The following is a 26488-nucleotide window of genomic DNA, read 5'->3' as shown; positions in this document are numbered from 1 at the left end:
GCCTCAAGAGCCACAAATTTCAGGCGGTGGCTTCTGAATGCGATGCCCTCTGCATGACTTTTGAGCCATACAATATTAGGTGGTATTATGGACACCAAAGAGGGTAATTTGAACCACTGAGATCTGGATATCCTTTGACCCCAATAACTCATGATGACCTCTGAATCACATTTGACCCCAGCCTTTACAAACCAATTTTAAAACCACTGGCTCTTCTGAATAATTTTTTTAGTCATTGAATGCAATTGCCATTAGGTGTTTTTTAATGACAAAATTGGTCAAAAAAGAACAAAAAATCAGCAGTGTTGATGCATGTAGCTATAAGTTTCCGTACGGACAGACTCCTCCACACATTGACAAGAATATGTGACTTGCCACAACGAAATGAGTAGAAAGTCGGCACATTAGGGCATTCACGAAGGAAACAAAGACCACCAGCGCGTTAGCAAGGGCGTTTCAAAACTACGAACTTGCGACTTTACGCTCATTTCGTGGTGGCAGGTCACATGTGAACTTTTACCCTCCATAGGTCGTGTTCGGTCGTATCCCTGGTTAGTTAGCATATCTATACACTTTACAAAAATGCAAAAATCTGATTGTCGATGATTTTCTGATTGGGCGAATCACTGATAGTGCATTTAAACCAAGTGGGTGAAATTAGAAATTTTAAAATATAAATAAACGGTCATATTTTTGGAATAACATCGTCATCAGTACTTTTCAACAAATTACTTGCCCATTTTTGTCGAAAATTATGATTAATTAATAATGTCTTTTTTTTGTAACGAGTTATATTCTCAAAAAGGGAGTCATTTCCATTGTCCTCATAATATTAGTTTGCCAATGATATGATGTTGTCCGAGCAATATATATATATCCTTTTTTACATAACAGATGACGTAAGACAGGCCCTCCATAACCTCGCAACCTCATTCAATGTGTGGGTGGCTGTAGTGATGATTCTTTATTCATAGTCTTGTTGAAAATTTGGGGTCCGCGTACTAAAGTTCGAGAGGCACAGTTTATTACTTTACATACTCTTGAAAAAATGAAATGACAATGGTATTTCAAAATAAAAGATGAATGCTTACAGCCTTCATGTTGAGATCAGGTACCATGCACTTGTAATCGTGACATTTTTCAGTCGCAATTCCCTGACGCCAATTGACCTGACGCCATGATAGCAGGCTTTATTAGTCGTTTTATATACCTTGTATAATATACCGTATTGTCATTTTACATATATTTGTGATAATTTATAATGAGTAATATTTAGCATATCCATGCACAAACGAACACTGATCTTTATAATATTCAGGTTTTTGTACAACTCATATAACATGTCACTAAGCAGGTCAGGTGTCGTGACCTTCGCCTATTGTATTTATTCATTTGTGTATGGAGAGCTGAAACTCCATCGGTATTAGGGTGTAGTTCATTGAACTCACCGGACAGTATTGCAAGTACTTTCATACTTTCATAAATGTGACGTGTCATATCAAAAAGCAGCTATCCAGCGACCAGTCTGCGCCATTCTATACAAATATAATGTTATGAGTCTTGTCGTTTGTAAGCCGAACAAAGCATATAGAGCAGGCTCTATCATGTTTATAGCCATAATCACCAAATTGCGCCTGATTTCCGGGCTGATTTCATGAACATTGGATGGAAGCCAGGGCAAATTGTAGAGTCCCAATGCAAAAAATGTTCGGGCGAAATCTGTACGAAAAGAATAATAATTGATATTTCATCTTCCCTTTGGATCCTTATACTCCTCTCCAATCAGGACAACCTTCTTAGAGTCAAGCTATTGCTTACTCGGAGCGACCAGTCTGGCCTGTGAGTTCCCCAAAACATTCTCAAAATATCTGCTTCTAGACCGAAGAGCGTTTATATCAACTGGTTGATACTGGTTGATCTATGGCTTTACATGACATCTCCATGTAGTAACGCCTTATTTCGTTGTTACCCAACGGTATACGATGACATTTGTCTTGGATACCACAACCATCGTTTCATTGCTGGCTGCTACTCCCCATACATCCAACGAAGACATCGCCTCATTACTGGAAGCAGCGCATAGATCCGATGAAGACAAGCCCGTGGATATACACCCTTTGTAACGTCCACATGATGAGAATCTGTAGATGCATCCTTTATTCGGTGTTCCATTAGCTACCAGTAGTTCATTGTCGTGGTGAAATAGACCTCTTACTTTGAGAGAAATGCCAAAATTGCATTGTTGTAATGATATTGAGTATAAAGATTGTCCTGCAAGTGAGACAACCTTAATTGCCGTCTCGTTGTTTGAAGAAGCAAATACCTTCTCTTTTGATACAGCAACAGCTATTACTATCGTCTTTCCAAATAATCCACTGGCCAAATTAATTCTTCTCTGAAGTATTCCATCAGAGTCATATAAACTGACAAAAGTCTTATATTTAGAGAAACCGCCTCCCCAGTAGTTATTGCAATGTCCTACAAAAATCTTCTCACCGTGTGTTGCTATACCGGTGCAAGTAACGTTTGCTGTTGTCATCTCCTCGGGAGGAACTGTATCAAACACAAACATATGCTTGCCTTCATTGTTGTACACCTTAATAAATGGCGTTTCATCTGTAACAAAGTAGAATCCCCTTCTATCAAGAGCTATGCCATGAGGTCTGGAAGGTTGTCGTGGATCTGAAGCGGTTGTGGTATCTATCGTAAATTTGGGCTTACCGTCTTTGGCAAACACAAAAACCTGACCCTTATCATTGTTGTTCGTTATAGCTATATCTCCAGTTGATGCTACAGTTATATCGCGAGCGTTTTCAAAGTTTCCAAAGCTCTTTTCCACTTCCCATACGCCATATTTCACCATCTCATGAACCGCGTTTGAAGCCTTTGATACAGTGATTTCTGGTGCCGTTTTTCCAGATCGAAGAGTTCGTAGTTCAAGGACTACGTGGGACTTAAAAGCTTTCAATGTCTTATGACTAATAAAACACGATGCGCATAACCAGCCACAATTTCTACATCGTCCTTGCATTTCAGACCCAGTATTCATATTGTCACATGACATGCACGTAAGTAACTGTACCACCTTATCTTTCGGCAAATGATGTATGTAGAAGTTTGTCGGTAAACCATCAACACCATCTGGTGCTAGTGCTTCATTGCGACACGTTGGGCAGGTAATGACAACTGCAGACGTTTGTTTCCCTTTAATGTGTCCATTAAATGTAACCCATTGACGAATACACTCACAGCAAAACGTATGTAAGCATGGTAAAGCTTTGGGTTGACTGAAATCGTACAGACATATTCCGCAGACAAACACGTAGTCTGCAGTTTCAAGCTCATCTTGTGAACTTGTAGATTCCTTAGACATCGCCATTGTTACAATTCCAGGACTGTTGTTCAATTTCGACCAGCGTAATACTTAAAACTGATCATGTAATAATGGTAATCGCAACATCACCAACTGATCACATCAGGGAAGTGAGAGATCACATGAGCCAACCAGGGAAGTGAATGCTGAACTTGTAGGGCACAGACCACTAAATACGCTCGACATTGAAAACAAACCAATTCACACTGTCACAGGTCGATGACTAATTGCCGCCAGTCAGGGTCGGGCTTATTTTTAGGGGAGGTTGGGTTACGCCAATCAAACAGTTTTTTAGGCCTTAGTGCATGCATAAAGCGGGAACGTAAGATGAAGCTAATTGAACCAGGATTGAACACAGTAGCAGCCTGTCTGAATAGCATCTTTTATTTTAATCAGATTTTAATAGAAATAAAAATTCCTTTAAAGAGGAAATGGGCGAACCTAAGTGCCCATGATGTAGAGTATTGTAAATTTTTGACATCAGTAGTGGGAATAATAGTAGGAACGAGTGAACTGTGAAGCAAATAAATAAGGAAGCACTTAAGTGTAGTGTTTTACGATTTTTTTTGTACCTAACATATTCAAAGGTCATTCAATTATTGGTGAACTGGTGCGATAGGGAATGATGTTTACTTTAGTTGGAATTGTGTAGTGCAAGTTCAATAACCCTTATTAAACCAACATGCTTCAAATATGACCTCAAGTTGTGGAGTATGAGGCTTTTGTTGGAATACTAGCTAACCCAATGGATTGGGTCACCAAAAATGAAAATCTGTTAATTTTTACACATACAAAAATTCCCATGTTGTACGAAACCATTGTACTTGGATTCAGAGGATGTGCTTGCATTCCTTTAATTTGGCAATATTAACAAAAAATGAGGATACACTGAGAAATGCGTTTTAATGCATGTTTTGTTGATCATTGTCTATCTATACACAAAAGAGTAGATCTATTGACTAATTTGGTAAGATTTTATGCTGCTTTGAGAACCGTATTTTATTTCATAGCGGGCAATTCAATATTTAATTTATAACGCACCGGCATCAAGCATCAGGTAGCAGACGACTCATCGGTTCGGCGAGCAGGGCGCTCTATCCTTATTTACCTTGTTGCTCAGGTACCAAGGACATGCAGTATGTTCGCAAAGTATACGTTATATTTTACAATCACAACAAAATAACGAAGCTCCATTACACTTTCAATGGTGGGGGGGGGGGACGTGGACAAATATTACAGCAGTTTCTGTAAATAATATTTTGTTGCAACTTCCGCTAATGAACAAAAGTGATTCTAGTAGTTACAATAATTATTCACCTATCAGAAGATCACCGTGAGCTATCGTGTCTATGTTGTATGTAAGGCCAAAAAAGGGTTTGTCTCAAAGCTTGCACGCGCATTTGTAAAATCGCGCGATTTGAAAAAAGAAAAAGAAATGCGGAATATTTTTTATTTATTAAAAAAAAAATTTAAAAAAAATTCCGGAAAAATTGGGCGAAAATCAGATTTTTGTTCTCAAAATACCATAAAAATACCAGGCGGGAATAATAATAATAATAATAATAATAATAATAATAATAATAATAATAATAATAATAATAATAATAATAATAACAATAATAATAATAATAATAAAAAAAAATCGCATTTCGCATTTGTTTTCAAAGCACTCGTGAGTTTTGAGACAAACCTTTTTTTAACAGTGAATAATATTAAAAGAAAACTGCATCGTAACTGCATCGTATACTATCACTTGCGTCGTTTCAGACTGCAAAAACGTGTGAAACCTTTCATCTAATACTATAGGTCATGACGTGTCTAAAGTCATATTAAAAAACTGCGTACTCACTGGACTTCGTACGCCCAAAAAGTCCCCAAGAAAATACCACGTTTCCTCCAATCAGCGAACCCATATTGTTTTAAGAGGAACTCTCTTGGACATCGATACCTCTTGTATTTACACATTTTTTTCCGCGTTAAAGCAATAGTGTGTGATTTGCATAAAGAATCGATTCCTACTTTATTTTACTGTAGGCTAGTCTTTCACGTGGTATTTTAGTACACCACTAGGCATTACAATCATGCAAAAAGTAGAAAATCAAGACAAAATAAGGGTGTTGCTGTGGAGCAAATCACACATTATGGCTCTAACGCCTGTTAAATGTTAAACATTATATATATATATATATAAATATTTTTTTTCTTTTGATTGAATAACACTGTAAATAAAGAATTTAGATTGTTTTTTGTAACAATGGGACTATTTCATATCCTAACTGCTTCGACAAAGCTTTAACGTTACTATAAACTTTTATACACTGCTGGCGTCATTTCCAAGAGGTTACGTGAGCTATCTATATACTATGGCATAAGATCTCAGATACTCTGACTGGATATGGTGTAGAATCCCAACACCCACTGACTCCTTTCCAGTCACAAATATGTATAAAAGAAATTCTTGTGTGAATGAAAGTTGGTATCTTATCAGAGCACCTATTTTAATGACCAGCTTATTTTGTTGAGTTCAGTGTCCATCCATTATAACATGTAGAAAGAAATATACCAATACATTTGAGGTTATGTTCATCTTATTGTCAATGTCCTTGAAGTTAACATTGGACACCTGTATCCACCCAACTAAACACTTTGATATGAGTGTCAGTAAGAACAAAGAGTCTTTTGTCGTCATGTGTTGTTGCCAGACCATGCAAACCTGACGTTGGTCCGTCTGTTATAGTCATACAACCTAGGTATGAGCCTGATGCAGAAAACCGAAAAATACAGTTTCCAATTTCTGTTGAATAGGAACTAATGGACGAGTAGGTTGTGCTGGTAAGAAGGAGTTCACCACTCCCAGTAATACACGAGCCATTAATTTTGAAAGACTGTTCAGGCACCGGGAAGGACAAGCTTCGTGCTTGCTTGTATGTTCCTGACGCACGGCTGAGTATCATGAATGTTTGACCATAAATGTCAGGTTTGCCACTCAAAATTATATCAGCTGATGTGACTGTAATGTCAGATGGCACAGAATACGTAGGAAAACTTGAAATATGTGAACCATCAAGCTTATGTACGCTAATCGCAGACGTAGGGGAGCTAGTCCCAGCCTTCATTTTAATTCCCACGAACACTTCATCATCTGAAATTGTGATGCCAGCCGTTGAGACTATATTATCAGAGTCACGATAGTATAACAGATAGTTTGGATCGGGAGGTGGATGGACTACAAGAAACAAAAACGAATATTCTCCACCATTATTATAGACACGAACACACCCTGTACTTTTATCTGTGACATAGAAATATCCACGATGATCTGAAGCAATACCATTGGCTTTCGATTTCTTACCCGGTACTTCGGACACCCTCAGATCGAGATAAGTCTTGTATTTCAAATCCTTGTTGTATAAATTGACTTGTCCCGTATCTTGTACGACAGCGATATCGCCATTTGGTGCGACAGCTATACGTCTGGCAGATTTAAAAGTTCCTAGTTTATCTTCTAATTTCCACGTGCCATAGCCCACATTACTTTCCTTAACAGTTTTGCGATGAGACTGTGTCTTGCCTTTCTGAAGACTCGCTATCTCCATAACAGTATGGGCCGCGAGAAGTTTCACCGATATGTGACTTTGTAAACAATTACCGCAGAGCCATCCACACTCGTGACAACGCCCTTGAATTTCAGCGTTACCGTCAGGGTTGGCACATGACTTGCATATTGGTAGCCGTATATTTTCTCTTTCTGTCAATTTTGTCACGTAGAAGTTAGTAGGCAAGCCGTCAACTCCATTTGGAGGTAATTGTATTTCTTTACGGCAATTGGGACACGTTATAACTGGGACTCCTGTTGTTCTAAACATGGCTGAACTTCCGAGTTTCATTTGTGCTGTTGTAGAAACGTCTGAACGTCCGTGCATGTGTTCCATCCATTGACGAATTAGTGCGGTATGGTATGTATTCCCGTAGGATTTGTTTGCTAAAATTGATTTTTTTTGGTGTTTTGGCTTCTATAGGGACCAAACTGTCAGAAAATGATGGGGTTCAAATTTTCACACCCCTCCTTCAGTTCCTGGGGGGTCACCTCAGTTTTGCACCCCACTTAACCTATTTTTGCACATATTTCTACCATTTGTTAACGAATTTTAACAATGTTTGGAACTTTTTGTATCTTAAAGTATACTGAATATACTTACTATACTTTATAAACCACTTGAAGTGTCTTTTACCCATTTATATGATCCCTCCTCATCATTGGACCCCTTGGAGACACCCTACAGCTATATATGTCACTAATGGCCCAATTCACAAAGTCATGTTGTTGGTTTCTAAGCATTCTGTTTCACTGATAGCCAGAATGGAGTCAAGTGACTCTCAAAGTGGAGTAAACTAACACTGACTCCTAAAGGAGTAGTCTGACTGTCTCAAGAGAGTCAGTTGACTCTATCCGTGGAGTCAATTGACTCTTCCTGCGGAGCCTGTGCACGACGTTGAAGTTATTTGACACGGACTCTCAAAAGGAATCGGACCTGACTTTACACTACAGAGTCAATTGGCTCTACCCGTGGAGTCAATTGACTCTACATTCAGTGGTAGCGGCTATTATGCATTTTTACAGTGTATGAAAACAGGGTTTAGCAGCCGAGGCAAGGAATTGATGTGGAATCAGGGTATCAGCCTCTTCATGTTTGTGCACCTCCACAACATCATGTCACGTGATGAAGGTATCATATACGATGACCATCAGGAAAGAACTGTCACTTAGCAGTTCCTGGCCTAACAAATATTTCAGCATTTTTTTTGTTCGATGATGTAGATAGGAGTTCCTTGATTAACAGGAGAAGGCTCATTTCTGGATGGATTTCGTATTCTACGGAGGTAGACTGTAGAGTCCAGTTCTTTAATGACTGATCTAAAGTCTGCACAAAAATAAACTCAGCTGTTATTAACACGCCTATAGCTTCGGAACTAATAATTGTTTTCACATTATTTTAACATAAAAAGAAGGACGGTTTATTTACGCGCACTTTGATACCTAATTTGTCCATTTTTGTTCAATATTAATAATGCAGCAGTGTTTTGGAAGAAAAATAGCCGAATATAAAAGTTGCAGCTATTTGTATTGATTTTGAATTGAGCGTGAAGATAATGGCGGGCTTTACGTGCTACCGTGCTGGCATAATAACCATTGATCGCTGTAAACTGCAACTGTTAAAATCGGGTATTTTGCTATAAAAACACTACTGTGTTGTTAATATTGAACAACATTTGACAAATGTGGCATCAAAATGCGTGTAAATAATTCATCCTTCCCTCTATGTTAAAATATTGTGAAAACAATTATTAGTTCTGAAGCTATAGTCGTGTTTAAAACAGCTGAGTTTCTTTTTGTGCAGACTTTATGTATCGATATATTAGCCATCCATCAGCTTTTCAATGCATTTGTTGAATGCCTTTTGAAAATCTCACAGCTTCAGCATGGTTGGTGTCTTTTTCATGCTCTGAAGCACAGCCATGGCGTCAACTATTAGAACTTTGACAGACAGATTAGAACTTCCTCCAGGTCAAGCTGTACGACACATGCTTCATCTTCCTGCATCAGGTCAGGCTGTGGGGGACAACTAAAGGATCTTAATGCATCAGGCCAGGCTATAGGGGACAACTAAAGGATCCGATCTTCATTCATCAGGCCAGGCTGTGACAAAAGCTGTGTTGAAAATCAGACTCTTCAATGGTGTTTTCTCTTTGAATGGATTGTCTCCACAGTGCAACTAAATCAAATGACATAGCTTCAGAGCATTTGCAGTTGACCTCACAGTGCAGTCTCTCCCGAGAGCTGATAATTTTCTGCCCTTACAGAAGATATGGAAACTTTTCGGAAGCTGTTCAGGTATTGATTCACCAGACCAGCAAGAGGTGTGGTAGCAGTCTAGAGCGGTTTCATCACTGAGTGCAACCATCCCATGAAGAGCTGATGATGTGCGCAATGTGGAGACCTCCAGTCCCGTTCTTAGGATCCAATTGGTGTTTCCAACCGACTGCTGAATCATCAACGCACGTCAAGATCTAGTGTTACCAGTGTCTTTCTGTGAGGGCCGACGACAGTAGTAGAGGCTTTTTGTGAAGGGTTTATAACTTAAAATTGCTTAATTAATACTCTTTACGAGAGTGTCTGTAATTAAAGAAAGGAACGATCGGGAATCAATGACATATCTCAACCCTTGGGTTTTACAGAATCTGAACAGAACCACAGGAAATGCCCTTCGAAATGTTCTGCACCTGTAGTAAAAAGGTTAACAGATAACGCAATTCAATGTTATAGCAAGGCGAATGTGGTAAATCTGTTGAAAACTATCTACCCAAGCACATTTTTTGACCAAAATGTAGGTTTTAAGAGTCAAAACCGCAAGTGTTCCTTACAATATTTGTCAGATTTTATGTCATTAAAGGAAAAAGCACACTTATATTGTCCATACACTAAAGTCACTAGAATGAGCAATGGCCAATTCTCTTTAAATTGCAAATCCTGTGCAAAAAGTTACTTTTTTCACCTGTTTTGCCATACGGTTGTAAATTCAATGAACTATGACTTTGCTAACAAATTGATATGTGGCCAAGAAAACAGAAGGAGCCAGAAGGATAATAGGCGATGATGACTGACAAAGGGATGGGGTCAGTACGGGGGGTCCCAGCTGAATAGAGGCCCTTGATGCGGCTCCGAAATTCAGAAAAGGACACTTCGGTTTGGTTTAAAAGTGTATTAAATCAACCCAAAAACTGGAAATCCCTCTAGTGTCGGTTGTCGGTAGATGCAGTCATTCCTCACCAAGTGTTGCCAAAGGCAACAGTGGTTGCTAAAACGTTCACAAGTAAGTGTATAATTTGGATCAGATACAAGGAATTTGAGTTTCTGAGGCAACTCAGAATATTTTTAAACCTACAAAATAACTCCCCCAGAAAGAGTGCAGGGGTCGGGAAAATTTGAACCCCGTCAATTTCTGATAGTTTGGACCCTTAAGAACCCATAATTGCCAAAAAATCAATTTTAGCACACTAATCCTACGGGAGCTGTTTTCTTGACATTACCATACTACACTAAATGCATTCCAAACAGAATGTATGCAAGCATGGTAATGCTTTAGGTGTGTTAAAATCACATAGACATATTCCACAGATGAATAGGTAATCCTCGCACACATTTTGTATCTGATTTGAAACAGCCATGATATCTTTGATAAAGCAGGATATAATGGATACGTCTGCTTATCCAATATGGTCTATATACAGTAAGCCAAAAAATGAAGGTACCAGTTATGTTCTGTATATCCTCTGTATATAATTGGAACCAGCCGCCAATAGCAGCTAATAGCTGTATCGTTTAGCTCGAATTTAAGACCTCATTCGTTGAAATTGTTCAAGAAAAAAGACACGATGATCCAAAACCCCAAGGAAGGTGCCAGTTTAAAAGTTGCAGTTTCTTCCATTGCATGCGCTATTGATTTGTACACGAAGCGTTCGCGAACAAGGGTACTAGTGCCGTGCTTCCATTGATAGCACGTTAAAACTAGCGTCATGCTTACATTGATCAGTAGACCATACTGCAGTTACTGTCCGTTTTCCTATACACAATACACAGTGCTCTCACCATTGACGCGTGACCTCTACAAATGATGTATGTTGGAAGAATGGACACTTGCCTAGTTAACATCACTGTGTGAAAAATAACCAGCCAATATTTAATTTATTCTCCAAACTTCTAGCAAATATGTTTCTCTAACATGACCTAAAATTACAGCTAGGTTAGATGGTCAGAAATGGTCGCACTTTTGTAAAATATGAGTGAGGGCAAAGCATAGCTAGCTCATAGCTAGCCAACTCCCCGTGTTAATTGAATGGCGATTTGACCGAAAATATTGAGCTATATTGGTAACGGACCGCTCGGTTCTGAAGGATGCCACAAAAAAACGGTACAAGCTACATTTTAACTATTCTAAATAGGTTCTAGAAAATATAGTTTTGTAACATTTCCTAAATTTTTAGCTAATTTAGATGTTTGGAGAGGGTCGCACTTTTGTGTTTTAGGAAGGATATGTAAACGACAGATAACACCAAAAATATGAAGAAATTATTTCCAAACCGTGTTAAGTCAACAATCATTATGTTGCTCATTTTGAAGAATGCTGGTTAACAAAAAGCAGGTCATTGTCTCATTTCGTGAACAAAGGTACACATACCATTGTTTCCTTTCGTTTCCTTTATAATCGGTTACCCAACTGAAGCTATAATACCAGCTTTATTGCGATGTCGCACATGTAAAACAGACACATGTGCACAACCAGAGAAGATCTGATTTAATCAGTTGAGCTGCTTCAATGAGTGTTATCTTGGTTTAATAGCTTTTAATGGGGTTTAAGTCCTGCAAAGGTCGAGATGAATTCTACTGTAGACATGACTGCATCATGCTTCGGTTGTATATATAAATGCGCTTTTATAAATGCGCACGTGACCAGATGGCCAGCGCCATATTTGCATTACATCACTGTCAATCACTGAAATGGCGACCATTGAAGGAGTGGCTACAGTTGTGACCTTGTTTCGTGGCTAGCACTGGCAAGGAACATTGGCTGGAGGTTCGATGCTATAAATTTGCAAGGATAAATCATGGATATCAAAGGATCATGATTATTGCACAGCACCCCATGTACAAACATAACTAATGTTTATTTATTTATTTTTATTTATTTATTTATTTATTTATTTATTTATTTATTTATTTATTTATTTATTTATTTATTTATTTATTTATTTATTTATTTATTTATTTATTTATTTATTTATTTGATTTTGAACAAATTGGGAAACAAATTTTTCCTGTACAAATGAATGCCGACCCCAAATTTCGGAAATTTCAGGACAATTTTTTTTTGTATTTTCTAAAATTGAAATTTATTTACAGATTTTTGTGATTTTTTGGGTTATTTAAAATTAAAAAAACAAACAACCAACCGACCGACCGACCCTACTTGAAAGGTCCGTTCGCACGTAGAACAGGGTTTCTCTCTTTCTCGCCTTACTTATAATTTTATAAATATTGTTTGTCCCCCCCTTCCCCCAAAACCACCCTCCCCCTTTTACACTCATAAATTAATTGTTTTTTTGCTAACTTTCCCATTCCGTGTAAAGTAAAACTTTATAAGCCGGTTGAATCAAACTGAACAGAATTGACGTATACAATTACAATATACCATGACAATAATGTTTATGACGAGATCTAACTTACTAGCTGAATAAACCTCAAACCATGCATCACATACGTGATTGTACGTCATATTGTCATATAACGTATGAGCGTGATGTATAGTATACGAGTCTTCCTCAACATCTTCCAGCCGGGATGATTAGATCATGTACAGTCATCTACGTGTTTATACTCTAAATTGTACGTCAAAGGGTGATAAAGGGTGTACAGATTACCGATTTAGCATGGGGGACACAAAAAGGTGCTTAAAACACATTTTGAATTTGTTTTTTGTCCATTTGCGAGCGAATGAGTAAGTTAGAAAGAATTGAGGAGGTCGGGCGGGGACATCTAGCCTATTAGTTTGAGAGGGTCATTATACCGAAAAGAGCTAAAGTTTTGGTTTCCTCAATTTGCGTAATTAGAGCTAAAATTAGGGTCAGAGCGGCGCTACGGGGGGATACTTATCTTGACTCCCAAATAAATAAATCCATGACCCCTTCCTTCCGAAGAAAATGACAGCCCCCTAATCAGTCAGAATTAATAGGTAAATTTTCACGGGAAAATTTTCTGGACACGTGACACCCATGGGCGCAGACATATTAGCATTATGGAATGTGACCCCGAGCACAGCGGGTGTTCGTCCAATGTATTTGAATAGGAAGAATTCTTCATTTGAGGCAAAATAAGTTACTTGTCGCAAGTTAATAATGTTATGGTAAGAGTTTCCGTAGATAAATACTTTTTTCTGTAGATAGATATTTTTGAAATTACGTTTTGATGATATTGTGAAAAAATTAAGATAACATAATATTCAATAAATTTGCAATGCACAAATTTCTATCAAAATTGCGGTCAAAAATACTATTCCAATTCAAAATTACTAAGACTTGAATAGCGAGGTCACCGCCGGGGGTCAGAGATCAGGCTCGAGGTTACACTCACATTGATACGCATTGGTCACGTGTCCAGAAAATTTTCCCGTGAAAATTTACCTATTAATGTTGACTGCTAATTTCCCTACGTGCAAACATTATCAAATAACATCATCGGCAGCTACCCAGTTCTGACCTTAATGCCAGTAAGAATCACATTTCGTCATCAATATGGCCAATTGCCACGCCCATTTAGCACGGAAATAATGAAATATAACTTTTTAAATCAGCTATATCTAGCTTTTCCGTCATAATTTTTTTTTCCGTAATGGAAAATCCAAATAAAGAGTTTATGTTTCGGGTCAAATTATTTTGCCCTTTGCAATCAATGCCACTATTTTGCAAAACCAATTTTCCTTGTAACCTGTCATTTTCGCCTATACTTTTGCGTGTGGAATTTGTGCACATCCGGGTACCTTACATCGTTGAACACGGTATGGCGACTTGTAGATGTCACGTGCGCATTTATAAATGCGCATTTATATATATATACCCGAAGTCCACTGTTGATTAGAAAACAAAAGTGCAACTTTTGATTTCGTCTCTTCAGTAGGTTTTAGATCACCGTTTCTTTAATTCTCAATCAATTTCAACAAATAAGGTCTTGAATCAGAGCTAAAGAGTTCAGGTATTAGCTGCTTGTTTTAATTTTGACATATTTGTCTTTATTTAAGGTATACAGGGGTGAATACAACTGGTACCTTAATTTGTTGGCTTACTGTAGAGTATGTAGCCAGGGAACTGGAACTTGAGGCAGTCACTTTCATGTACGACTGTGTTTCCATTTTGATCACCTAACCTTGGGTGTCCGATGATGTCATGTCACCCAAAATATCTGTTTCATTGTGTCAAAGTTGAAAATTCTCACGACTGAAGCCACATGTGATTAATATAACTGTGGAGCTGGCAACACTGCAACGCACCAAGTTTGGGAAGAATATTACATGAACTTAAACTCACACGTCAGCCTGGAGAATGTCAATCATACTTCACCATAGCCCCACTGTTATTCCCTGTTTTCAGGATCTATGGCGTACTCTATTAAATTAACATATTTAAATATTTCTTTTAACGGTTGATGATAGGAATCAATCTAACTAGATTGAAAAATGGATTGAGAATGATTTTTGGATCGACTCTCATTCTTTTTGTAGATTGATGTCATCATCCATTTAAGTGTTACTCCTAAATGGTGCACGCTATTCGGTAAAGATATATTCGTTTTGATTAAAGATATTGAAATTCAAATCAAGTGACTGTAAATGGTCAATCGAAAAAGATTTGTCACTAACTGCAATTGGCAAAATATTGAAAAATCAATCTTTTCGATTGAACATTCAATCGGAATATTATGAGAGTAGTATGGGCTGAAACATGCTGACCACATATCAGACATCAATATACAACTGTTTATTTCCTTTGTCTCCTTACAGAGGCTGTGCATATGACCAGGAGGGTGAAAGTGCATAATTATAGGAACAATGCCAAAAACTACGTCACGCCGGTCACGCTATTGTTCGACTTAAACTACATCATTCGCCATTTTGTAAATATTAACGCATGATCGTTGCTTTGAAATTTCCACCGGATAGTCTGTGGATAGCGCAAGAGCATGCTTTGACCATGCGCAAAAAAATGAATATCATGAAGATGTTTAAGATTGATTCTTAGATGTTTCAAAATTACCGTCATATTGCATAGATTCATCAAAGAATGGTTTGAAGTACTAACCTTATTTAGTAATTTTAAAAATCGGGAGAATTTTACAAAATCAATGTTTTTACCTGTCGGTATTACAACTCGTGAAACACATTAGTGATGTGCCTGGGTGACCTAATCTACTAACCTTTAACGTTTCCTCTATGAACTCTAACCCTCCTGCAATATGGCGCCTATTGTCTAGAGTTAAACTACATCTTTCGGTGTGTTACGTAATACTACGATGCCTATCCCATTATATCGATCCCTGATATGACGTATCATACCGTAAATATGGCGGACCACTCAAATGCATTCAACAAAAGCGAGATTGCAATCTACCGCGACAGTTCGTATCACACACATAACAAATGCACTACGATCAAGTAGGTTGATGACAAAATTTGATTGAATGGACTGCAATGCGCCATGATTACGGTGAAGGACACCGGTTCAAATCCTTTGTTTGAAGCCAATCAATAATTTCACGCACAACCACTATAGTCCTGTACACAGGAGCATTTTTCATTATTCTGTAGCAATAAATAATCTTTATAAGATAGCTATAATATAATATAATATAATATAATATAATATAATATAATATAATATAATATAATATAATAATCCACTTAATATAATATGTGACCATCCATCTCAAACCGCTCGTAAAGTCGGCAAATTGTATTTCGAGTTACAGTCCAAAATGCGCATCAAGCTTGTATTCATAATGTACCCAATAATTGTCCTACAAGTTTCTCATTTCAGTCCAGTCCGCACATCAATCTTTAATCCTATTGTTGAAGAGGATAATAAGCTTATACTTATAGTGAATAGCTTTAGTCTTTGTTTGCTATGGCTAAATCCTGTTCAAGTGGTGGTTTAACCAACAATTAACAATGAGAGGACATTCCTGAACCTCGTTGACTTGGGGATGATTTGAAGTGACCGCCAATTATCAAAATTTAATATTTAATACCAGCAATGTAGAAAAAGAGAAATATTGTAGCACCAAAATAATGTACCCTTTTACTGAAGGAGCAAAGTTGAACAAGCCATAACTCCGCTTCTGGATATCGTTTGAAGTCAAATGATATATCATTGTAAAGCTTATGATATATATTTTCTAAACACGGAAGAAAACAAAATTGACCAGGGGCCGACTTTACGAGCGTTTCGATGTGGATAATCACATATGTCAATTTTAAAATTGGGATGATCTTCTATTAAACAGATAAAAATAGTTATTGTTCTTTAAAGTACATTAAGTACATTAAGGGGCGGGTTATCTACATCTACATTTGCACAATATTTTTTGTGGGATAGTCAATATCAATTTGTAATAATTTGCCCTAAAATTATTATTTTTATATCACTGAAAACCTCTGGCTCCATAATGTTTATGTACAAAAAAATTCTTGCAAAATTTAGCAAAAATATCGTGAAATTTGAGTATACCAGGAAGGCAATATTATTCACGTTATCTGAATCATATCCATAATATCAATTCCTATATATCCTTGATATTTGGTTGCACGGCGGTGGATAGAGAATCAATATGGCGTACCTTTCCATATAGCCTATAGGAGATAACGGTGAGAATTAGGCTGATCTTCTATCAAATATATACAAAGAATTATTTTTCATTTAAGTGCATGGAATAGGATAAGCACCAAAATAATAGGCCATTACAGTTGAAATCCGTACACCCCCTATGGAAGACTTGACCTTAATCTCCCAAACGGGGATGTAGATTTCAAATGGAGTCATATATTCAGGTTATCCAAATTCACACCCCCTGTTTGGAAATTAAGGTCGTGTCTTCCATGGATTTCAACTGGAATAGCCCAATGCTTTTCAATAGCGTCCTTTTTTGTAGTGCTCTTTGGAAGTTTTCTTTACATTACATTAAATTACAATTACATAATAATTATATACTTCTTAAAAAAATGTGGTATTTCTCCATTATACTGCCGAACTGCTTGACTACTGAAAATTTAGACACACAGTGGTCATGTTGGCTATACCACATATCACCCTGATGTGGCAGTGACGTCATTGCGCATTAAATTGGGCGCAGCTTCAAATCCTTTACGTTCAAAGCCCTGACGTACACACGCACGCGTTTAAAACACCGCATAGATGCGAGAAACAGCTGCCTCGGTGTGACATCACTGCCACATCAGGGTCGAAAATGGTATAGTAAAATTACTGCCAAGTAAATGCACAGGACGTTCCTGGAGGACATTATATATAGAATTCAATTCAATATCTTAATAATTACAACTGATATCAGTATCCAAACATGAGATTATCTGGGTATTTGTTTAAATATTGAATAAATTGCTCCAAATTATTTTTCCCATTATCTCAATAACATCGAATTGTCCATTACTTCCTTTTGCCATGGTAGGGCAGTATACTTAGGGCTGTGCAATAATTATGTTATGTACAGCCCCTTAGTGAAAGTTCTGAAGCGAGAATGACATGATCTAAACTAACACGAAACTTTTTTAAATGTTTGCTCTTAAATTTACATTTATAAGGATATTTATTGAAGGAACAGCAAGTAATGCAGAGTACTTTATCATGTCTAGACATCTTATTTTCATATACCGTAAAATTCCGTCTACAAGCATATATACCGTAAAATGCCGTCTACAAGCATATATATGCCTCTAAACGAGGTTTATTTGACACAAGAGACAAGAGGCAGACACTCTCAACAAAAACGTTATTTGGAGTTTGAACAACTATATTACTGATAAAGGCGGCTGTACAAACATGTATATTTGTAAGACCAATCTATTGCAATGTTTTTGAGAAGGGTATTGGCCTTTCATATCTTTCGTTAAAAAAAAACTCGTTTAGAGGCATATATGCTTCTAGACGGAATTCTACGGTATTATGCAGGAGCTATGTACATCTATATTCCTGGCAAACATTACAAAAGTTGAAGCTTCCAGTGTTAATTTTACCATGTTTGTCACCAGGTGAACAAGATATAATAGTGAAAACCACTTTATCAGGATCAGTGGTAATCCTTAAAGCAATAATAAGCGATTTGCATTGAAAATATATTATTTTTTCCCAAAACCTTTAAGAAGCAGACACGGTTGAACAACAGCCCAAAAGGCGAGATTATTGATACTATCTGAAGTATATGAATAATATCCACTCTTATGTATCCTTGCTATTTGTTGACACGTCGGTGGATCGAGAATCATTCTGGCATACCGTTCCATGTAGGAGATAACGGTGAGTTCACTGCACCGCCAGTCCTTTACACAATCAGCGTAGTCTGTAAATAACAATAATATTACTGAACATTTTCATCAGGACTTTTGTTGATAAATAAATGAACATATTTTATATTTCTAGTCCAATAAATCAGTACTCACTTTGGACGTTTCGAAGTCTAGCCGACACTGATGTTGTTGTAACGATCTTCTGTTTACCGCAGATGATACTGGTTGCTTAGCAACACGGTTACCAGTTGGGTTTCCAAGAAGATCAGGAAGCAAGACAACATCATGAACAGGGACGAGGGGCAATACAATCTTAGTCAGGCATTTGACGATCTTCTTGGAAAACCAACTGGCAACCGTGTTGCTAAGCAACCAGTATCATCATCGGTAAACAGAAGATTGTCACAACAACATAAGTGTTGAGAAAGAAGTCTGCTATACTTTGATCAGCTCTTAATTGGCGGGCCTTATAACATCGCGGATTAATATCAAAATATTTTATTTTGAGAATTTTCTTATGACATCTTTCCAGAAGCATCACGAATTACTAATTCAAGTCCTATACTTTGTCTACTTTCTTTAACACACAAAATAATGACCAGACAGGTCAACTAATAGCACTCTTAACATGGGTCTACTTTTCAGCGTAGTGGTAAAAGTCTAACATTTCCCGCCTATTACGACCTGATCAAACTATAGACTTCGAAACGTCCACAGTGAGTACTGATTTATCGGACTAGAAATATGAAATCTCTTCATTTATTTGACAATAATATTATTTACATCTAACTTGAAGGTATATTTGCACAAAAGTGCTCCAATATAGGATAAAATGCCATGAATGTAATAAAAATTAAACTTTGCAATGAATGCTTTAATAAGAAAATTTCTGAAAAACTGCATAACGAGTACAAATTCGGCTATGAATAATCTGACTCTAAATCTGAAATCATAAAATATTTACACTAACTTAAGTTAGGTCCAGACCAAGATGTGTGATCGACCGCATCAGTGTGAAAGGCTTCCGACACATCGAAAGCATTCGGCATTTTACATAACGTCCCCAGTGATTCACAGATACATTCCAAACAATCAGCTGATACTAAAGCATTTCCTGTTTAACAATAATACAATTTGCAAATGAAGTAATTTAAGGGGGTACTACACCCCTCGATAAATTTGTGTGTATTTTTGCATTTTTCTCAAAAACTAATAACGCACTGGTAACAAAAGTTATGTATATTATAGGGGCAAGGAATCCAATTACTACACTGGAATTTCAGTGACCCAAGACAAGCGGTTCACTATTTATGATAAGAAATAAGGTACCGCTAGGATGTACCTCATTTCCAATCATATATATTGAACCGCTTGTCTTGGGTCACTGAAATTTCAGTGTAGTAATTGAATTCCTTGCCCCAATAATATAAATAACTTTTGTTACCAGTGTGTTATTATTTTTTGAGAAAAATGCAAAAATAGTCACAAATTTACCACAAGGGTGTAGTACCCCCTTAATACGTAACCGTATGATTTACCATAGCAATGGGTGCACACTATCTTGTACCGACCTGTACAAGACGTTACGCTGCTTTACTGTATTGCACATAGATTATCAAAGAACAGGGATAAAGACCTGGATCGTAATTCTATAGAATATTCATATCATGTTGATCACTCGCACCTGTAAGATTAGGCAATTGAAACAAATTAGTTCGATCTTTCCATCGACCAGCGATCCTTGGTCGATCCTCATTATCTATGAAATCAATTAATTTAATATTGTTAATTGTGATAACATAGTAATTTTTGCCTGTAGTGATATTGACCAATATATAAACTGCTCAAATAAAGAAAGTCCGCACTTATGTGACCCGTCCTACACCAAAACCTGATACTGTTATGCCAATGTGATGGATAAGGTCGTGTGCAGAATTTTATTAGCTCCAATTTGATACCAAATTTGCTACCAAACACTTTAAATTCACAGAGATTGATACCAGTATATGAAATTTGGTGCTTTTTCAAAAATTGCAAATTAAAAACGGACCACGGGGACCTGTAGAGGTGAATGGAAGAGCGCGATCAAAGATCGAACAAATTTGTTTCTGGTGCCTTAGTGTATTTGAAAAGAGCGGTATCGTATTCAATCTATGATTGCAGACAAACACAGGTCATTAGTGCAGGGCGGTAGGCCTACATTCAAAGACATTGTGCACCCATTGTTATGGTAATTAATCCGGTTACGTAACTACGGCGAATTAAGGGACCGTTCAATATTTAGGGCTAGCTCAGGGGGCGGGAGGGTTAAAGGGGAATCCGATTATTTGGAGTTTTGAGGGAGGAATTTGAATGTGTTACTTCAAACATGAGGGGAAACGTTAAGTTTTAAGAAAAAGTGCAAAACAAGGGGGAATCTACAAATTTTGAGCAGACGCGAGGGGGGAACGAGAAATTATTTGTCGATTTTCTTGTTGTCAAAACTGCCACTCCCCTGGCGTAAATATTGAACGGTCCCCAAGAAAAACATGTTATTTAAGTCTGTTCTTACTTGTCTTCTGTCTCACTTGTTGTTTATTTTTGAATAGTCATCATAAACAATGCAAAATGACCAGGGCCAAGACAAAGGAGAATTTAAGGACAGACTACGGAATTTTACCAAAAAGGACACTCGGTTTTGATAATTTCAGCTCTTAAAGACTCCTAAATTGCTCATTCCTCTCATTTGTGCTTTTTACAGGCGATTTTCAACCAGAATTTAATGCCAAAAAGACCCATGATATTGACCTTTCGCAGCCCCCTAAAATTTGTTTACTGGTACGCCGTCAGCCAAACACCCACCATCTCCAATTCCGGGGGATCATACTCACTAAAAATTGATGATGCGCCCACCCCCCGACATATCATCGCATGTGGAATTAACTCAAATGGAGTGTAGAAGATAATGATACTGTGATACTGTACTGAGACGTTTGGGGCCACGGACCAGCCTGTCAAAGACCCTGCCAGTGGAGTACTCTTTGCAAACCCATGCGCAAAAAGTGCATTTTTTTCTCGCGCTAGCTTTTCTAGCAACACGCCAGAAGGTTTTTCCAAAGCGTATGTGGTAATTTAAGCATGTGTACGCACACACAACACGCACTTTGCGGGTAGAACCTCGTTTTGGGATGACCGTGCAAAGTCTTGTTGATTTTGTGGCGGCACCACGATTTTTTTCTATAGGCAACGACGGAGGGGGCAGGCAAATTTCTTATTTTGATGTTTGGTGCACCGCTGTTAGCATGACGCATACAAACACTATGCAATGAATGTACTGTGTGAAAAACATGATATATTGAGCATTTTTAAAGACTTCAGAATCCCGGTTTCGTAACGCCTTACCTGTAAAGGTGAAGGGCGTTGTCATAACACCTGTTGTTGTGGCCATATTAGTTGTTTTTTGATCAGTGGTCATCGCTGTTGATGTTAAAACTGAAGTAAAATGATTATTGTAAAGACATTATTTCCTTTAAAAATGTTCCCAGTTTATATACAGTAAGAAGAGCATAGTTGCAAAAGCCCTTACATCCACTTTTTGACTTTTTGTGAAAAACAGCTTTTTTAATTGTGCAATTATTACGTGTTCGATTTGATTCATTTTGGTTTTGAATAAAAGTGTTGATAAATAGAAACTAAAAGAATAGGTTTGGTATTATTTTTAATTTATTTTATTATTTATTTTATATCGCGCCTTTTGTGGATTAAGGGCTTTTGCAACTAAATAAATTGACCCTTTTTCTAGAAACCACCTTTGCAATCAAATTCGAGCCCATGTTTTGCACTACTTTATGTAACTTGACTAATGCTTTTATCTACTTTTTAAATTAGGAATTCGTCAAAATGCCATTTTTGAGTATTTCCGAAGCTATAACTTTTGTTAATTAAAATGATTTTTTCAAACACAGTGACCCAAAAACAGTTCGTTTTGGTTTTAATAGGTAAAGAACATGCAAGGCTACTATTATACATCAAAAATTAAAACAAAAATATTTTATATTCAATTTATGTTCAGATTTCCGGAAATTCCCTAAGATTTCCGAAACGGAAAATCTACGATATCTCCGGAAGGGAAGGTGGTATGAAGGTCAAACAACCACCAAAATGTGTATTTTTACCAACACTATAATGTCATGCCAATAACTCACTTTCACCCCACCCAGCGGTGGATGCATAAGGCTTTTGCAACTAAGCTCTTCATATAGTGGACAATGAAAAAGTTCATAGTCGACAAATAACTTGTGTACATGCTGATGCCTCTTTCTTCTTTCTCGTACTTAACGTTTAATTTACAATCGTTTACGTTTTTGAGGAAACAATTATTCATTCAAACATCTTTTTAAAAGTCTACCTGTTGATGGTGGATTTTGTGGTCATATCAGTGGTCAAAAGATTGGTGGTCTTAAATAATTATGTAAGAATCGGTATGCAAAATTTCAGCTCCGAAAAATGTTTCTTTTATTGATACCTTTCCGATAAATTACACCTACAAACAGAAAGGCATTCTTGTTGATCCTCGCCCATGAGAGAACCGAAGAGCGACAGAAACGTTGACATGGGGGCAAAGGTCACATATTGAAAGTATTCGCACCTCTGCTGACAGAGTTCAATAATCTGCCTTTAACAATGAAATGAAGTGAGATGACCTCATCCCCGGAGCTCATCTTGTCAATATCCAGAGGAAGTAGAGGATTATTAGTCAGGCGACCTACAGTATTACACCTCTTATGACGAAAATGACACATAGTCGGAATAGCATGTTCAGGGGCGTATGTAGGATTTTTTCTACCCGGGGCGCGACTTGCGCCTACAATGCTCATCTTTGTTTCTCGTACTTAACTTTCAATTTACAATTTGTTACGTTTCTGATGCAATATAAATTCATTAAAGGTTTACCTGTTGATGGTGCATTTGTAGTCATATCAGTTGTTACTAGATTAGTAGTCTTCGACGCTGATGCTGTTAAACACATTGAGTAAAAGAATTATAAATGTATCGTCTTGACGTCGTGACAAATTCTTTTATTCTATTCTTTTATTGCTATCTTTCCGTTCAACAACGAACCCGTAACACATAAAATGTAAGTTTGGCTCCTGCCTGATCACTACATATATTCCAAAGAGGTGCATAAACCTTGACCTGGGGCCTGGGGCATCACACACAGAACATGCCCAAAGTGTTCGCACCTCTGATGACAGAGTTCAATAATCTGTAGTCATGGGCGTCAGGGGGGACTTGTACCCCCTTTCGGCAAAATGACCCATTTTGTTCTTGTCAGCCACTTTTTGACAATTCAGGCCGATAGTCCACCCCCATATTTCAAGTCGGATTGACGCTAATCCCTGCAGTATATAGTATAGTACCCGGGTCAGTACCCAATACCCTGACTACGTAAGCAATGTGTCCGTCAGTGGCGTAGCGTCATAGAGGCACAGGGGAGGGGTGCACGTGCACCAGACTTGTACCCGAGTCCAGCTTGTCCGAGTCCGAGCCGAGCCGAGTCCATTTGTATCCGAGTCCGAGCCAAGTCCGAGTCCTTTTGTGTCCGAGTCCGGACTCGAGTCCAAGTCCAGGGGTGCCGAGTCCGAGCCAAGTCCGAGTCCAACAAAAATAAGACCCGAGTCCGGCTCGAGTCCGGACTCGGTCAGAGTCAATGCCTAGAGGTGGGGATGGGGGGAAGGTCATTCAACTTTAATGTGCGGACAGGTATCTGCCTACTGGCATTGAACATATAAAAATGGGTCATTGGGTATAACAAAATGAAAAAGGGGTAATTGGGTATAAAATTTTGACAGAAGGTGGTCATTTGGTGTAACATTTTGAAAAAATGGGTCATTATATCCAAAAAATGGACCAAAATTTTATTTTTTGTTTCTAATTTGAAAATTTACAATACAAATTTGCTGAAAAAAAAGAAAATTGCAAAGTTTCCGCATAATTTTATGGCATTTTTATGATAAAATTGTAGAAAAGGAAGGTGATTGGTCAAAGGTCACTCATTATACCACACCACATACCGCTCGCCCTATACACATCCACCTTTACCAACCCCCACCCCACACATTTTAAAGACTCAACCCAACCAACCATACACTTTACTTCAAAGACCCATACCCATGAACAGGAGGTGAGAAACTACATGTATCAGACCACCCCTATCAGACAGGAGTCATGTGGGGGTGTGTGTGTGACATACTACATGTGAACTCACAGTTATTTAAACTTGCACCCAGGGACTAGAGAAGTGTCACTAGGTTGCGTGCAACATACATGTAAATGAATTGCAATGTATTCAAATACATTATAGAAAAATAACATCATCATCGTCATCATCATCATCATCATCATCGTTATTATCATTGTTATCACCATCATCATAATAATAATAATACTAACAGCTAGAAATTCACCTTTATTTCTAAACATCTTTTCAAAATTGTCCCACACAAAATGTGCAGTGAGTAGTGACTAGTGAGCACACACAAACTACAGAGACACCCTCTATACATTCTGTAGGCTATAGCCCTATGGATGAGTACCAATTTACATAGTGGGAACTGAGATGTATGGAAATTGGGACTTGTATGGGTCCAATTATGGGTATGAGTATAAACAAATTAATTAAACAAGTACAAAAAGAGATTAAATATTGGTGGGTCATGGTGAATCTAGCCTAAAGGTAGCATATTTTGGGATGCAAGTGAAAAAAACTATGTCTATGTATGGACACACAGACTGTGCAATACAAATTTCAACATACTTTAGTATATTTAGCAGTAATGTAGCTTTCGAGTCTGGACTCGGACTCAAGTCCGGACTCAAGTCCACTTTTTGCTGGACTCGGACTCCGCTCGGAATTGAACATTAAAAAGCTCAGCTCAGCTCGGTCAAAAAGGGACTCGGACTCGAAGTCGACCCTAGTCCGATTCCAGTCCATTCAATACATGTACAATGTGGAAAAATTATTTGTCTCAAAACATCAATTAGAATTGAATTTATTTTCAATTTTCCAAGTACATTCATGCACATCCACACAATACACATCCACCAGATTATCCATTAGCTTAATCATATAATTATTATCATTAATTATGTACATCTGGATTAATTATATTCATGTTTTATTAATATTTTAAAACTCCTTTAAATCTCTTATAAAATCCCAAATTTCTGTATGGTAAGGACCTCACTATTCATTTGACTCAGATGCACTAGCCCAATCCTGGCACAAGAAGTACACTGGTGAGCACATGTGGCTGGCAGAAAATCTCACACCAGTCACATTATCATTAATTCTGCATGTGTGCAGCATACAAGTAGTGGAGTGTATTTGGATGGGGAATATCAAAATGATTAATAAAAGCTATAATAATGAATATTTTAACATGATAACTTGAAAATGAAAAAATCTTGAAATGTTTTCCCAGTTTGCTTGGTCTTTTTCTGTATTGATCAGTCATTGTGTGAATGAAACATGTAGCATACATGTCATGGGTGGCAGTATGCACAGGCTGTTACATTGTAGATATCTATGTGTGCAGCATTCATGTTCATTTTGTGTAGCCAGGGCTGGATTTATCTTTTTCAGGGCCCTGGACCAGACTAAAATTAATTTTAGGGTACTTGCTATAGCTTTCCATGTGTTACTCCCCACTCAACCCCATCCATGATGTAACCTATTTGTATTAATTATGAATTTATGCTGGAATTTATGATCAGAGGACTCACATTGGGATTCATGAGTTCGTTCCAATATCTGTGAGTTAACATGCATCTGGGAAGTGAGAGTATTCTAAACTATTCTATTCTCACTTTCCTGCATTTGTGTACATGTATACCATGTACTGTATGGTACCTGTACCCATGGGTACGGATACCGGTCCCTGACCATGAATACGGGTCCGGGTCTCATGCCATGAGTACGGGTACGGGTCCCAGGCCATGGGTCCAGGTCCCA

At 37.6% G+C, this 26488-nt stretch overlaps 1 protein-coding gene across 1 annotated transcript in view; it reads right to left on the bottom strand.

The window, feature by feature from the left end:
• Positions 1-15309: 15309 nt before the first annotated feature.
• Positions 15310-26488, bottom strand: part of LOC140146236 (uncharacterized) — a 31759-nt gene continuing 20580 nt past the window's right edge. Inside the window, exons 9-12 of the mRNA XM_072168019.1 lie at positions 23428-23490; positions 21877-21966; positions 19466-19609; positions 15310-18548 (exon numbers count right to left, since the gene is read on the bottom strand). Of these exons, the coding sequence (XP_072024120.1) occupies positions 18328-18548; positions 19466-19609; positions 21877-21966; positions 23428-23490 (518 nt within the window). The 3' untranslated portion in view covers positions 15310-18327. The remainder of the gene's footprint in view (positions 18549-19465; positions 19610-21876; positions 21967-23427; positions 23491-26488) is intronic.

The sequence above is a fragment of the Amphiura filiformis genome, chromosome 2, assembly GCF_039555335.1.
Source record: "Amphiura filiformis chromosome 2, Afil_fr2py, whole genome shotgun sequence".
Lineage (NCBI taxonomy): Eukaryota > Metazoa > Echinodermata > Ophiuroidea > Amphilepidida > Amphiuridae > Amphiura > Amphiura filiformis.
This window is presented reverse-complemented; position numbering and strand designations above follow the sequence as displayed.